The sequence below is a fragment of the Lethenteron reissneri genome, chromosome 44, assembly GCF_015708825.2.
Source record: "Lethenteron reissneri isolate LAM-NWPU_2019-01 chromosome 44, ASM1570882v1, whole genome shotgun sequence".
NCBI classification, from domain to species: Eukaryota; Metazoa; Chordata; class Hyperoartia; order Petromyzontiformes; family Petromyzontidae; genus Lethenteron; species Lethenteron reissneri.
The window spans coordinates 3,658,319-3,675,049 of NC_083822.1; the positions used below are offsets into that span (position 1 = coordinate 3,658,319).

At 49.4% G+C, this 16,731-nt stretch overlaps 1 protein-coding gene across 5 annotated transcripts in view; it reads left to right on the forward strand.

Moving 5' to 3' along the window:
- CARD11 (caspase recruitment domain family member 11) overlaps positions 1-8,075 on the forward strand; it is a 70,147-nt gene extending 62,072 nt beyond the window's left edge. For all 5 annotated transcript variants that reach the window (XM_061569685.1, XM_061569681.1, XM_061569686.1 and 2 more), the window contains 2 exons: positions 2,040-2,155; positions 3,925-8,075. In XM_061569685.1, the coding sequence (XP_061425669.1) occupies positions 2,040-2,155; positions 3,925-4,162 (354 nt within the window). In that variant the 3' untranslated portion in view covers positions 4,163-8,075. The remainder of the gene's footprint in view (positions 1-2,039; positions 2,156-3,924) is intronic.
- The last annotated feature ends 8,656 nt before the right edge of the window (positions 8,076-16,731 follow it).

A 16,731-nucleotide genomic window follows, 5' to 3' on the forward strand; every position in this document is an offset into this window, starting at 1 on the left:
GCAGGTTTCTGGGTTCAAAGTGCACCAAGTGCTGCTCCACCGCCCTCCAAAACGAGTTGCAATTCACGCACGCAGACACGTCAAACATGTTGGAAGTCTGTAACAACTGCTGCAAGGTTTTATCTGCGCTTACGATGAGTTTAGGGTTTGTTGTGCTGCCGTTTGCACATTCTGACCAACGTCCTGAGCCAAGACGGCACTGGCAGAGGTCTCGCTAAACTGATGTGCTGCAAAGCATGCACGATGTTCAAAGATGTGGCAGTGTTTTTGTCATAAGTTTTTTGAGAAGAGCACAAGCTGTACTTTTGGGGTGGAATAATCATTGACAGGAGGAGACACATTTCCACTGAAACCAGCCACTCTGCTTGAAGCCTGCTCATGTGTTTTTTTACGCGAGTGCATGCCGTTGATAGTTTGAAAAAGACTCATCACTGCGTAGAGCGCCGTAAGTTTTCGCTCAAGCTTTGACAGTTTGTCTTGCTGTAGACGTTTGAGGCCGCATTTTCTCGATGTAAGCGTGCGACGCATTAACGTTCAATTAGCGTTCAGAAATGCAGTATCGGCCACCATAAACAGGAGCGCATATTTCTCAATAATTGTTTAAAGATGGGCTTTGAAAGATATTTTCAGATTTTTCATCAGCAACACGAATCCTTCCTCTGCTCGACATTACACGCCGCGAAAAAATCCCACTCGCAATGAAAACAAAGTGTGATTTTATGCCGATTGAACGTTTTTATTTAGCCCTACACCGTAATTCGTAACTTGGCCGTCTGCGCGTGGCCGCCGCCTCGTCACGATGCGATTTCGTCATCCACAGGTCATGCGTGAGTCATCTCCAATCGGGGTTTTCCAAACGCACAATGGGTCTTCACAAGGCAGGTTCACAATGGCGCTGTGCGTGACTACGGCAGCAGCAACGCGAGGGCGCACGCTCTCGCTCCCTTTTGTCGGCGGTTCACACGCGTGCCCCAGTTACTCATCATCAGCGGCACTGTTTAGATGAGTTGCAGTGGTATGTGCGGTCAGGACCGTGCCCTTTGAACCTCCCGCAATGTGCCTCGATGGCTACGAACGCCTCCTACCTGTTTACTGTGCATCTGGAGTGGTAATATTGTGGTATTATGGCTGGCACTTAACCCACACAGCATTGTTGAACCCACAAATGGTTGCAATTTTTTTGTCCTGTGCCAGTTAGAAGTTTGACATTTTCATGACTTGCTTGGTTAGTGTGATAGGTTACAGACTCTCTTCTTCAGTTTATACTGCCATTGCATTTATTACAGTTACACTGACAACGCTGCCAAGCACGTCCTTACATTAGAGGCTAAATAAATCATCATTATCATATACCTTCCATATTTGTGTCTCCACGTGAAGTGAATTATGTGTTTTTATGCATCCCATTGGCCACACGGCCTTCCGGCAGTGCATTGCTTTCAGCAACATGAGTTTTTAATACGAGCAAACTCTGGACCAATATCAACATTGAGTGTTTCACCAGCAAAGTCATGCTCACTTGAATCAATGTTGGTTAAATTCCAGATGTTTTCTAGGCAAGGACCCTATCTGTTTTTAGTTTGACGTAAAACTATATAACGCACAGCACAAAATAATTTGTGGTGAATATACGCGTAAAAATATATTTTTTTATTACTTTTTTATTCCATAACGGCGCAAATTATTATGCTGTGCCTCAATAATAAAGCATCATTGTATGAAGGCAATTAACGATGCATCGCTTCATCCTTTCAGCATCGATTCTTACGCTCGCCACATACAAATAAAACCATGCTGGTGAAAATCACTCCTATCCAATCCATCTCTTTTGTACGCAAGTAGTTCAAATGTCCCCCCTGCAACCACAAGATGCACTGCAACGCACCGCAAGGGTTATTAAAAGAATAGATCCTTGAATCGATTCACGACCTCAAATCGTGGCACTTTGGTGAATTGCGAAGAGGAGCACTGATGCACAACAGGTCTGGTTGTAACATCGCTGCCGCTCACTCGCTGCGCTTGCTCCCGCGTGCGTGCAGAACAAGCACTGCCTGCTCGACCTGGGGCTGGAGTGCATCACGAGGCTGCACCACGCCGAGGTGTACCCCATCATCGTGCACGTGTGTCTCGGCGACAAGAACATTCGCAAGATCAGGTGAGGGGTGGCGCCCCCAGCTCGAGATTTCAGCCACAAGCCGAGCATGAAACCCACGGTCCCCGACTGATCTCTACAGTCTCGTAGCTGGCGCGAAACAATAAATGTCCAAATGACGAACGGCTTTCACTTCGTAGAATAAGGGGTAAGCCACCGTTTTTTTCATTAATTATATTTCAGTCGGAGCACGAACCGCGGCATGGGGGAGAGAGGGGGGTACAGAAACCCCGTGGATGTAAGTCCCAAATGCTGTGCTTCTGGATTTAGAGAAGGGAGGAGATTTGTCTCACCGATCGCAGGGCGGGGGTTTCGGGGTGGCCACCATTTACTGAAATGTAATCCGTTAGCCCCACACGGAAAACAATCTCTCTGCTTTGTACGTGCGAGATGACGGACCGCTCTGAAACCACCGGAAAAAAAAGTCAGGTCTTCCGCAAGCCTCACGTCTGCCGAAACGCACAGAGACCGAACACAGCGGCTGACCAGTCGGACCGGTCGGCCTCTGCGTGGCTCGCTCGGGGGGAACTCGCGCGGTGCTGAACGCCCTCGCGTCCATGCGGCGCGGCTGCACTAATGGACGGAAATGTGTCTGATGTCATCTCGCGCCTTGTGTCCACTTGTACATTTGTCATTGCGTACACAGTGGGAGCAGAATATAATATTTGTTATTATGATTGACACTTGTTTACCCGGGAGAGCCTCGCTGTGTCTCGGTCTCTTTCGGGAGGATCCTGAACAGTGGGAATACGTGCCGTGTGGACACTTTGCCCATTTAGTGTTGCCAAGGGATGACTGTTTCCGCTCTGTGTCTGATCCTAATTGAGAAATGTGTCAGTAAAATTTTAGCATTTACATTGTTTTATGGGCAAGAATGGCCAATCACGTTGACCCCTCTCCTCTCCCCGCCCCCCCCCCCCCCACATGAGCCACATTGTCAAAACCTAATGTGGCTGAGAGCCACAAGAAGCTGAAGCTGAGCGGGTCACGTGGGGTGGTCGAATCGACTGGTCGCTTTGGGTGCTCACATGTCCAGCTCGCTCCCTCTGCTCGGCTGTGGACCTGAATCTAGAAATCTGCAGGAGCGTCCCGGGGAGTGCTCTCGCCACAAGCTGTTCCCACTTGAAACTTTATTCTTTGTTCCCTGTTGCAAGTTAATTTCTATCTCAAAATTAAACATTAGCTGCCTCTGTCGAGCCTCACTTAAAGTGCCCGGGAGCCGTGGTTTTGGTCACCCCAGCCAACACGCTGTACGTGCGGTACTGTCAAAATGTTTTGGAACAAGTTGTAAATAGTTTCGTTCAATTTCCTTTAACGTCTTAGAACGTCTTGACTAACTTCTTTGTAGACAGACAAAAGACTATTGTGTTTTATTTTCGACGGAAGAAGTACCAGGTTAGCATGATAAGCATTTCCTGTGGCACAAACCGACAAATGTACAGACAAGATACTTGTACGGACATATCGCCAAATTGCCTAACTATGACTAACGAAACAACTGAATGCTTCGACAGCTCTATCTAGATATTCATCTGAAAGTTATCTTTCAAAGTCATTTTTTCACGATAAAATCCCACTCCCTTTGAAGATGACGTAAAATAGGCTCACTCTGGTACTCTGTTTGAGCCTTTCCACATTTAATTCCCTGGGGGGATTGACCCCCTACCCTCCTTGCCCCCACTCTCGCCCCACCACAACCACCACGCTTACCCAACTCCCGCCCCCCCGCGATGGCCTTTACCCCCGGCCGCGCGGCTCTCCTCTCGTTGCAGGAAACTGTTAGGGAAGCTGGATCGCTCGGACGAGGAGGTTCTGCGGCAGTGCCGCGCCGAGGAGAAGGCGCTGGAGGCCCTGCCGTGCCTGTACGCGCGCCTCGGCGCCGGGGGGCAGCAGAGCTGGGCGAGCGCCGAGGAGCTGGCGCGCGCTGTGCAGGAGCGCGTGGCTGATGAGCAGCGCAAGATCGTGTGGATCGGCCTCGCCGACCCAGTGCCCAACGAGAAGCAGCCCTGAAGACGAGCTTCTCCCCCACCGCCGCCGTTAAGTCGTCTCTCCCCCCCCCCCCTCCCCACCCCTCCTACCGGTAGATTCCACGCGCACGCAGGGGTTGGCCGCCGCGTCGTGTAAATACGTCGCCTGCGGTTCTGCGTCAGTGCGCGCATCCCTTTTCCGCTGCACATCTGAGCCGCGCCAATGCAGGGCCCTCGCAGTGCACGTGGTTTTTCTCGCTGCCCGATTCCCGAGTTGAGGTAGAACCAACGTGAAACTCCGTCCTTGCGAGACACCTCAGTCTGGCTCGTCAGGGGTGGGCAGAGGTGCGCGCGTGGCATTGGCGGGTGCAGGTCTGGTTCCGCAGTTCCTCTCGAGCTGTGCCAGGCTGGCTGGGCATGGCCCCCAGCACAGCTCGGCTCAGTTCGACAGTCGCCTCCTCGTGAGAGCTGTTGATGCAGAGGGTTGTGGCTGTCGTGGCCAGTGGCCTGGCACCTGGCTCTCTCGAGGAGCTGCATAGGGGTCGAATGGAGTTTGCGTAATGTGATGGGCACTGCAGGGTAAATCATCTGTGCTAGGGTATGGTTTTGTGAGCCTGGCTTCCCCTATCAAGTGAATGAGCCCTCGTTGGACTGGTAAGGCCCACTGAGCTACGTAGTTTTTTTTTCAGAAGCGACCTGGGAACAATTGACGAAGTGGCTTATGTGGGAAGGTATAGCAGCCAATACATAAATGTGGAGGGAAAAACCGGAGGACCTGGAGAAAAATCCATGAGACCACAGGGAGAGAGAGGCATGCAAACTCCAAATATACTGGCGTCGGGGTCAGGATCGAACCCACGACCTCCTGTACACCAGGCGAGGTAGCTAACACCTCGCCATCGCGGTGCCTCAATCAAGCGCTCGATGGAGCGGGGACAGTTGGCTGCGAGTCCACGTTGTTACCGCGCTGGTGCCTGTCTCTAAAATGCCACTTCTTCCAAATCCCACCTGGAATTGCGTGGGATTTATTATTTTTTGGTTTGAGAGATATCGACTTTAAGTAAAATGGTGGAGTGAAAAAAATCGATTGTTTTTATTTTCAGCAGTTATTTTGTTTCGATGCTTTTGACACTGTTCAGAATAAACGAGCGGAATTGTGGCTTCACACTTTATATGCTTTTGATAAGTCCCCGTATGCCAGTGTCGTAAACATAGCATCCGCAATGTGTGGAGCTGCCAAGTTGGACGCCGATTTTCACTGGATTTTCACAATAACATTTTAGCTGCTAACTTCACTGTTTCTCTTAACCCTGCCACATTCTTGTTTACTGCACTTTCGTAGTGTGCATTTGTGCGGTCAATACACCAAACAAATGAAAGCGCAAATGAAAAGGACGGGTAATTTCACGTGAATAATCAATGTGGTTTAAGCTGTGAAACGCAGACAAATAACAGTGCTGTATTGTATATAATTAATTTTCTGGATAGGAGGATTACTTTGTACCTCCATACTTCACAATGTAGTCCAGAAGTGCATGTGGGGGCAGTGTGGGCCACGATGCAGACATTGTGGCAGCAGAGTGAATTCTGTCAAAAGTGGGTGCGCTATTTAGGCACACTAATTCTGTCGTGTTTTTTTAATTCTGACACTGGCTCATACTTGTACCATGCCGCGCAAAAGCATTACCAAAGGTCACGAGTGTCTTCCACTTCAGTGGCCATTCACCGGTGTACTGGTACTTCAGTGGTAAACACGCATCCTACAATTGACCCAAGTGTCCATCGCTATTTCAAGCCACACCATGTAAGGTGTGCCGGGTCACTTTGCTATCCTAGAATTTTTACAAGAGGTTATTCAGACGATAGGTGTCTTTTGGAGTATATTGTTTTGAATTAAAGGGATCGCGTTTTAATCGGTAAATCGTTGCAACGCTTAATTGACACGGGGACAAGGAAATGCGGTTGCACACACGACTGAGACGCACGCGCAGGCACTCGGAGGGGGAAACGCTTTGTCAAACGTGCACACACGGAACAAATCTGGCCTGCTGAAATGGCTTCATGCAAAATCGGGCATGAGGAATACGGTTTCCTGACGAGGCACTCACGGTGGGAAGGCACTGCAGGTGTTAAATGCTTTGAGCCGTAATGGCTTGTGGACAGATGTGACGGCGGTTTACCAACGTCCGTGTGTACAAACTGTGCTCGCATGGCCACCCACATGCATCCGTGCGTATCCACACAGTATACAGGGTGATGCATTTATAGCCGAACGACTTATTTAGCGATGTGGCTGCTTCGGCAGTTGTGCCCAAGCGCAAATAACAACACGCTCAACACGTCCGTCATTGGCACGGTGGCCCTAAAAGTAAAAGTATCTAATAGGGTGGTTTGGGAAATGTCTTTTCTCTCAATATCAATTCCAGGTTGTGCTATGAAGAAGGGCCATTGCCTGAAACGTCGCCATTTATACAAACGCCACGAAAATAGTTTGGAGACATTTTATCGACAACTGCATTTTTAGTCAAAGCCTCTTCAGTTCTTGCAGTGTTTTGCACGTAAAGCGGCTTGTGCTGTGGTGGAACCCGCACACAGTTTCCAAGGAATAGACCTGTGTGTGTACGTGTGTGTACGTGTGTGTGCGTGTGTGTGCGTGTGTGTACGTGTGTACGTGTGTGCTTGCGAACCCGGCGACCCGAGTTTTATTCCCACTCGCGGCCACCACCAGTGACGATTATCTGAACCAGTCCTGGGCCTCCCCTAGGTCGACTCGACCTCAAAGTAATTCCCAGTGCGGTGTGTAAACATCGCCACGAGGGAGACAAAGCCGGCCGGGCCTGGTCACCCACCCCCTTGCATGATGTGCCAGCCTTCATAGGTGCTCACGAACAGCATTTGCCCCAACAGTCTTTAAAGGCTATACGGGGGATGATTGTCTTTTTTTGTGTGCGTGCGTGAGCCACAGATCCACGAATCTCGGTTCGCACTACCACCTTTCTTCTCGATAATATGTGGAGCCCATCGCATTAACAATATTCGGTCACCTTTTGAGACGAAAGCAGAAGGGTTTTGAGAAATGAGTGGTGTACCTATATAAATGTGTCACCCTGTGTTTGAGGGGTTTAATAATACGTGACATTATTCTTCCATGTACTCATTTTCTCAGTGGTTCGTACACACATTACGCATTGTTTTTAAACTGCACCATACTTTTATTAAACTATTTGATGTTACACGTGACGTTTTATACTGCAACATGACAATGTATTTTTTAAATCGTGTTTTTTTGTTAATGTTTTCTAAGTATGCAGATTTTAAAGTTTCCCACCTCATATCCTTCTCGGTGGTTGTTGGTATCGACTGTTTTTTTCTTTATTTGTTACGATCATTCGTGCTGCAGTAACTGGCTTGAATTTGCAAGATGCAGTTGAGATATATGTCTCGGGGTGTGTGTTAATTCACCAGGGCTGATCCTTCAGTAAATATGCCTCCTGTGCTTGAAATTCATGATATGTTCATCTGAAATATGTCCAGAAATAATCTCTACCTTTGATCTTGTCCCACGCATCCTGTGTACTTCCATACGTGCTGGCTGATCACAACATTTAAAGAGTTACAATAAAATGTGACGAGTCCCCTGCCTCAGAAATATGGAATTGTTATAACCGGCTCAGGACCGCGAAATGTTGCAAGTGTCGCTGCGTTTCGATTTGACGTGAATAGAATTCAATGCAATGTTATGCATATGTAGACTTATTTTGATACCCTCCCTTATATATATATGAACACTAGTAGATGATGCTCACACTGGTCATATTACATCCTATTCATTGATCTACTGTTCAAGAAAATAACATGAGTACACTGGCATTAATTGCTATGTTTATAAATAGTGTATGTGTGAGTGTTTACATTAACTGGCCTACTGTTTTTTATTAAACCGCTCATTTAAAATATGTATTTTGCAAAGAGTGACATTCTATTTCCACGCATCGCGCCAGTGTATCGTTTTTTTTTTGCCGTATAAAAAATATATGTTTCAGTACTGGACATTCCCTGGAAGCATCGTGTGGTATCATGAAAACGGGATTGATTGCGTGCATGAGAGCTTCTGGATCTGGCTGACTTTGCCGCAAAGCGCAGGGGTGGGGGCAGCGGTGCAGCACGCGCGCGTGCCACGGTCAGCTGCTCGGGTTGTGATTTACCCTGGGAGAAATGCAACTCCTATTGAATCGTGCCAACAAGAATGAACGCATTAATAATAATCATTAGTCCCGTAATTGTGTTCGGACGTTTTCAAGGCGCCCCCTCGGTTTCGACGTGCAAGACGCCATTGGTCGTTCTCGCTTTGCGGCGACTCGGCCCAGTGGGATAGGGTGGGGGGGTACCGTTTTTGGCGGAGGTTTTCGCAAGTTCGATTCCGGAATTCCCGCCGTGGTTTTGCTGCTGCTGCTGTTGAGAGTTGTTTGAGCATCGAATGCCACGCGCCCGCGTGCTTCCCAGCCGGAGGTCAAAGGCTCCCCGACGTCACACGACGCGAGTTGGGTCATCGTGTGCGGGTTTTGCGGGGTCCAAATTTGTCGCCTTGAAAATGTACACGCGAATTGCTGTATTGGGATAATGTGGAGTGGCATCGCCTCCCTCCTGTGAAACCACTGCGGGCTGAAACGCAGCACCTTCGCGATGGCCTTTGCATTAATAAGAAAGGCGTGAATAGCAAATGTACGAAATTATTACAGCATAATCATCGCAGCAGCAGTGTCATCATCACTGCCACGACTTTCAAAACGAATGCTCTTCCATTCATTTTGAATATCATCGCAATCGGTGCATCGCCATTCCATCCCACCCTCATTCCATACAACAAACTATATCGCCAGCAAAACATTTCCAAGTGCCGTATACAGTATTTGTAAACATTATGGTCGAAAATAAACTCAATGCCAACTATCCATCAAAATAATAGTCCTTTATATTCATTTATGAAGGCCCGAGTCTGAAAGTCTATGCAGGGGAGTTTTGAAGTGTGGTGTATGATATGGTCAGTTCCTGTAAATGATGATGAAGACACAAAAAAAAACAGAACTACGCTCGCATGTTAACCAACGACGATCAAAATGCAAGGGCCAGTGTGTCATTGCATATTTCCCATGCCCTTCACATTGCGAGTGGCGAGATGGAACATTCCAATAAAGACCGATTATCTCAATGATGTGGCTGTGCACAACCCTTATATGGCAACGATTATGGCCGTGCCCGTGGCTTTTTTCCGTGACTTTGGTGGGGTCACATGCGCCAGGGCTGCCGAGCCGTTGGGCCGCGTTGGTATTCCCCGTTTCTGAACCGATGCCAGGTTTCGCTTCTCAATGCGCGCAATGTGTTTAAGAGGCTCGAGCGTTCTACTCCACACACACACACCCAGAAACACTGAGATCGGGTTGGCGGGGAGGGAATATCCTATTCCAGCTGATGAAAGAGATCTCGGGGTCGCTGGGGTTGGGACTGGAATGGGTGAATCTCAAGAATGGGGGCTGACCGGAGTGACCGCGACACCACGTGTGTGTAGATGACGGTGCCGTTGGAAAGCTACGGCCGCCAAAGGCAGCTTGAAACTCGACGGAACAGACCTCCAGTAATGTCGATGTTGCTCGGAGACATTTTTTAAATATAATCTTAGGAGTGGACGCACATACAGGGCGATCCACCTATCGATACCCCACTAAAAGAACGGACACGTAACCGTGTGTACGTGTACATATAGAGGGAACTAAATGTAATTTCAAAGCTTCGGCATGACCCCCGCCAATCACGATAGTGAAAACAAACATTGCACATTTTAACGCTCTTCGTAAGCTATGCGATCACCCGTTGAGACCAAAAGTCAGGGGACATTCTCGAAATCAGTGGAGTATCTGTAAATGGATCGCCGTGTATTATGTGAGCACTGCAGTCTTGTACGCAACATCGGGTAGCCTCAAGCAGAGGAACGGTTTTAAGTGGCCTCTTGCTTGATTGTTTTAAATCGAAATGGAACAAAGTTAACAAGGTGATAACTCATCGTTTCAATGTCTCTTGCAAGGTACCATGGGAAAATACAGGGTTGCCTGTGCTTTTAAGAAAATAAAAACTGGCTTCTCCTGGTTATTCAGGAAATGATCGTTATCACGGTGGAGAAATGCAGAACCGTTTCTGCCCGTCACTGCACTTTGACCAAAGTAATATATTGCAGTGATCTTGCATAGTATTTTCAAAAGCTAAAACACGCTCACTAGCTGATATAATAATTAAAAGGCAACCAGTGTAAAATCCCCGCTTTAATACACATGATAAACCATTTTCAAAGAAGAACCAAAATATAAACAACGTTGTTATTATTATTCTCTAAACAGCCTATGACAAAATCACCCAGAATGCACCCGATGGTGAAGTGTTGTGGTCAAATAACTCCCACTGCCCGCATGGCATGGGGGAAACTCCCATCCAGCAGTGGAGTGACAACATGGCTTTACACGTACACATCCATATCTCCAATGCATATGAGCCATTGCTCATCGCCAAATTGAGTGCGCTTGTGTTTTCCTTTACACTTCACAGAGCCGGCCCTAAATTTGGTTGGAGGCCCCTTTGATGTATGATTTTTTTCACCTACTAGCTAGCAGTGACTCTAGGGGGCCCTCTGCTGGCCACGGGGCCCTTTGCAATTGCAAGGGTCGCTTAGTGGCTGGGCCGGCTCTGACACTTCATAACTATTCCACGCAATTCCCATGAATGGTGTCGACTCGGTAGAACGTTCAGTTATATTTGGAACGAAAATTTCCCCAATGCACACTCATGGTGCTCCCCGTATCGGAGATGCTGCCCGGTCTTGACGCGTACTTCAAGAGAATTCTGCAGCCTTTCCCCAGCGCCAGGGTGACTCTGCTCGTCAAATCACGTGGTAGCGCAGTAGGTAAAGTCCCATGCATGTTTTGCAACCAACTTCTTATCGGTACCTCTCGATCGGTGAATGTTTCCACTTGTTTTTCCCCAGCTCATCGTATAACTCTACAGCCTTTTTCCAGAAATCCATTAAGACAGACATTGGGTGAGAATTTTACCCAGAATCATTGCGAGGAGCCGCTAAAATTGTTAACATTTTAATGGAGCCGCGAGGTTACTTGGCCGATGGTCAAGAATGATGGCAGCCAAAGAATGGAATGTGTCGGGGAGGGTACACCCTACGAGGAGATGGAGCTATTACATACGTGTGTGTGTGTGTGCAGGTGGACTATTACATTGCAGGATTATGAGATGGAGGTGGTTTGGGAAGCCTTCATCCAGCAGTAGATTCACCATGGCAGGTGATGATAGGTCATACTCTTTGGTTCTTTCGGTGAAGTCACGTAGATAGAAGAATAACTAATACATCACGACGTTTCCATAGCAACACAAGCCATCGTCTTCAGGTGAAACAACACAGCAGGCGGACTGCTGAGGCAGGAGGTAATGTAGCGAGAGAGACACCCCAACCAGTAGCCGCATACGCCTGTGGTGGGCACAACCCAATGGCAAGTGGGCGGGGCTAGGGATGGAATTTGCAAGTAAATGTAGGATCGCAGAGCTCGCACACCTCGGCCAATCCGAGTGAGGGGGGGGGGGGCGCCGCAACGGGCGAGAGGGTGGGGGTGAAATTTACAGAGGGAACAAGGTGGTAGAGAGAAAAAATATATTAAACTTAGCAAACTTAGAAATGAAATGACACTCAGAGAGTCGGCCAGCACAACAGTTAACACTATACCTGGTTGATCAACGTTCTTCCAAAGATTGCATCCATCTCTGTTATTTTCTACCTACGTAACTTTACCGAAAGAACCAAAGAGTATGAATTCCTGCATTCACGAAAGCTTCAAATCATGATAGGTCACTTAACACTTTACTCAGACATATTATATCCATCTATCTGTCCACAGACACTTTCCATGAAAACTAGAAACCTCCCGAAACTAATCGCTAAAAAACATTTAAAGCAGCTTACCAATGTCCCTTCCAGTATATTGTAGGTATATATGTTGAACTTCTTTCACACCATACGTTGACAACTGTGCTAATCATGAAAAGTATGTTATGATAAATACATACGTTATGCTGCTACCGATGCAATGGCACGCGTGAGAACACATCAGCATAGCACTTGGCATGTACCCCACTGCATTTGCATGTTTTCGCATCTCGTTAAAACTGACTGGTTTCCAGTTTAAACTACTTATCTGGCAATGCAGTATTACGCTGGCGGTGTTGCTCGGGCATAACTAATAAAAATCGAATAATTCATCAGTGACACTGCCTTAAAAGGAAAATATAATCGGCAACGTTTCTGATAATGGCCTTCATAGCATGTAAATAGAGGCCAGATCAAAAGAGTGACTTGGAGACTGAACCTTATGCCATGGGCCTGATAAGAATTCCTTTACAAAAAGTTATCTGATCAACAGTTTGTAAATTGGCATACGAATAATTATCAATTAGTAGATATTGCATAACAGACAGATCCTTCGATAATCCAAAATGTATCGCTATATAAACAGGTTTGTATTAAAACGTTATATTCTGAAATAGCGCTGGCACATTGCATTACGGGTAACCTTGAACACGTAGGCTTTCGCGAGGCTTTCTCAGATTGTAAATGTTGAGGATTTGCTCTCCAACACACCGGTGTGCTGTACTAGTGTAGTGACACAGCGCCGACTGCTGTCCAGCAGCGGCAACTGCGGTGGACAGTTAGCGCACTCACGCCGTCGAGCATATACACGGTGTGTGTGTGCCGGCAGGGCGGAGGAACTGGGGCAAGGGTCACGGAAGACCTCATCGGGAGGCCCCTGGAACCTGCTGGTGGGTTCGAGAAGGGAGGCGCGGCCAGGGCGGAGCCAGGCCACGCCGAGTAGGATAAAAGCAGTGGAGATCGAGAGCTCCGGGCTGCCGGTTCTGGGAGTGGACTCAACTCGTTGTCGTCTTCGCCGCCTTCGTCGCTGCCGCCTTCGCCCGATAATTGCGTGGTCGGACAGTTGTTGGCTGTCTCGGTCGACGCCATCGGTGCAACACGGTTAGGGTTGTGTCTAGGCCGGGCTGTACGGCAACGTGGTCGAGAAAGGAGGCGATCCTGTGAGTGTGAATGGCCGGAATGGTGTAATGAATAAAAGAAGGTGCCTCCTGCAACTAAGTCGTCTCCGACTGTGTACTACACACACACCGACACTACATTAGTAACGAATTGGCATGTTGTGTTTCCGTGACAAACCTTACTAATTGGCTGTGTCGGGTGGTGGCGGGTTTAACTACACATTTATATTTACACTATCTACCAAAAAAAACATATTATGGGTAGCCTTGTTGCAATGTGAGCAAGATCATTCTCATGAGCGTCATCAGCTTCATCTCTGGAATTCAGAGGTACAATGTGTCCGAGTCACATTGGTAGTGTCTGTCAAAATCCTGGCCGAGCCTCGTGCAGTGCAAATCGAGGGCTGTGTGTAATTTGAAGACCCTGCAAGGAGGGGCACCGTGCAGCATTTAATGGCTCTGCCTTTTACGACCTTGCGACTGGATGTGACCTTTATGGAAAAAAATACGCTACAGTTCGTATTCAACGTGCATTCAACAACACACGTGCATTAGATTGGTGACTAGGGTTAGTATGACTGAGTGTAGGGGTGCGTTAAAAATACTGCTGTGTTGTTAGAGGCGATGCTTATAAGAGTGTAACCCCTATTTATTTATACCTTAAGCGAGCAGTGCATGTGGCCAGTGCTGGTTGCAGTCATCGCTGCCTGGTTCTACTGGTGTACTCCTTGTGTTTTCCGCTGCTCACGCGATTGTGCTATCAAGTGTTACATTTTGTTTGTGTGTGTGGCTTTGCTGTTCTTCAAACTAGCCCTCTGATTAGCAAGCCTTATTGTTACTGTAAGAATTCAAAGGGTACCGTAATCTAACTCTGTGAGTCTTGAGAAAGAAAAATAATCTTAAGAATCCTAAAAGATTGCTTAGTCTGGCTGCCTATGCATTAGTGACAATCGACGTTCTGGTGGTTCAACTGCAGAGTGAGCAGCCTGCAATCGGAAGGTTAAGGGTTGACTCCGCCCATCATCCATCTGTGGCAGATACAATTAGTACCACTTTGTGTGGCAGCCAACCGGTTACAATAATAAATCACGTGAATAAAGCACCGATCTTACCAGGTACTCGAAGCGCCGTTAATCGAAAAAATAAACAGGTGATAAATATATCGGCCGTCAAGGCGGAGATAAAATAAGTATAAGAGGGGCTTATTTAGAGAGCCGAGAGTAAGAGAGGCTAAATGCTTCAACACCGCCGTTGTCTCCGATCTACCACCCATGCTGGGCAGGGCGCTCCCTCCACAGCCGAGTTGGGAGCAGCGCAGCACCGAGGGCACCCGCCATGAGAACGGGGAGCCGCGACCGGAGAACCCATCGTGAGCACGGGGAGCACACAGAGGTCACCCATCATGAGCACGGGGAGCACACGGAGGTCACTCATCACGAGCACGGGGAGCACACAGAGGGCACCCATCATGAGCACGGGGAGCACACGGAGGTCACCCATCACGAGCACGGGGAGCACACAGAGGGCACCCATCATGAGCACGGGGAGCACACAGAGGGCACCCATCATGAGCACGGGGAGCACACAGAGGTCACCCATCATGAGCACGGGGAGCACACGGAGGTCACCCATCATGAGCACGGGGAGCACACAGAGGGCACCCATCATGAGCACGGGGAGCACACAGAGGTCACCCATCATGAGCACGGGGAGCACACAGAGGTCACCCATCATGAGCACGGGGAGCACACGGAGGTCACCCATCATGAGCACGGGGAGCACACAGAGGTCACCCATCATGAGCACGGGGAGCACACAGAGGGCACCCATCATGAGCACGGGGAGCACACGGAGGTCACCCATCACGAGCACGGAGAGCACACAGAGGTCACCCATCATGAGCACTGAGAGCACACGGAGGTCACCCATCACGAGCACGGAGAGCACACAGAGGTCACCCATCATGAGCACGGGGAGCACACAGAGGTCACCCATCATGAGCACGGGGAGCACACAGAGGTCACCCATCACGAGCACGGAGAGCACACAGAGGTCACCCATCATGAGCACGGGGAGCACACAGAGGTCACCCATCATGAGCACGGGGAGCACACAGAGGTCACCCATCATGAGCACGGGGAGCACACGGAGGTCACCCATCATGAGCACGGGGAGCACACGGAGGTCACCCATCATGAGCACGGGGAGGTCACCCATCATGAGCACGGGGAGCACACAGAGGTCACCCATCACGAGCACGGGGAGCACACAGAGGTCACCCATCATGAGCACGGGGAGCACACAGAGGTCACCCATCATGAGCACACGGAGGTCACCCATTATGAGCACGGGGAGCACACGGAGGTCACCCATCATGAGCACGGGGAGCACACAGAGGTCACCCATCATGAGCACGGGGAGCACACAGAGGTCACCCATCACGAGCACGGGGAGCACACAGAGGTCACCCATCATGAGCACGGGGAGCACACGGAGGTCACCCATCATGAGCACGGGGAGCACACAGAGGTCACCCATCATGAGCACGGGGAGCACACGGAGGTCACCCATTATGAGCACGGGGAGCACACAGAGGTCACCCATCATGAGCACGGGGAGCACACAGAGGTCACCCATCATGAGCACGGGGAGCACACAGAGGTCACCTATTATGAGCACGGGGAGCACACAGAGGTCACCCATCATGAGCACGGGGAGCACACAGAGGTCACCCATCATGAGCACTGAGAGCACGCGGAGGTCACCCATCATGAGCACTGAGAGCACACAGAGGTCACCCATCATGAGCACTGAGAGCACGCGGAGGTCACCCATCATGAGCACTGAGAGCACACAGAGGTCACCCATCATGAGCACTGAGAGCACACAGAGGTCACCCATCATGAGCACGGGGAGCACACAGAGGGCACCCATCATGAGCACGGGGAGCACACAGAGGTCACCCATCATGAGCACTGAGAGCACACGGAGGGCACCCATCATGAGCACGGGGAGCACACAGAGGTCACCCATCATGAGCACGGGGAGCACACGGAGGTCACCCATCATGAGCACGGGGAGCACACAGAGGTCACCCATCATGAGCACTGAGAGCACACAGAGGTCACCCATCATGAGCACTGAGAGCACACAGAGGTCACCCATCATGAGCACTGAGAGCACACGGAGGGCACCCATCATGAGCACTGAGAGCACACAGAGGTCACCCATCATGAGCACTGAGAGCACACAGAGGTCACCCATCATGAGCACTGAGAGCACACAGAGGGCACCCATCATGAGCACGGGGAGCACACAGAGGTCACCCATCATGAGCACTGAGAGCACACGGAGGGCACCCATCATGAGCACTGAGAGCACACGGAGGGCACCCATCATGAGCACGGGGAGCACACAGAGGGCACCCATCATGAGCACTGAGAGCACACAGAGGTCACCCATCATGAGCACTGAGAGCACACAGAGGTCACCCATCATGAGCACTGAGAGCACACG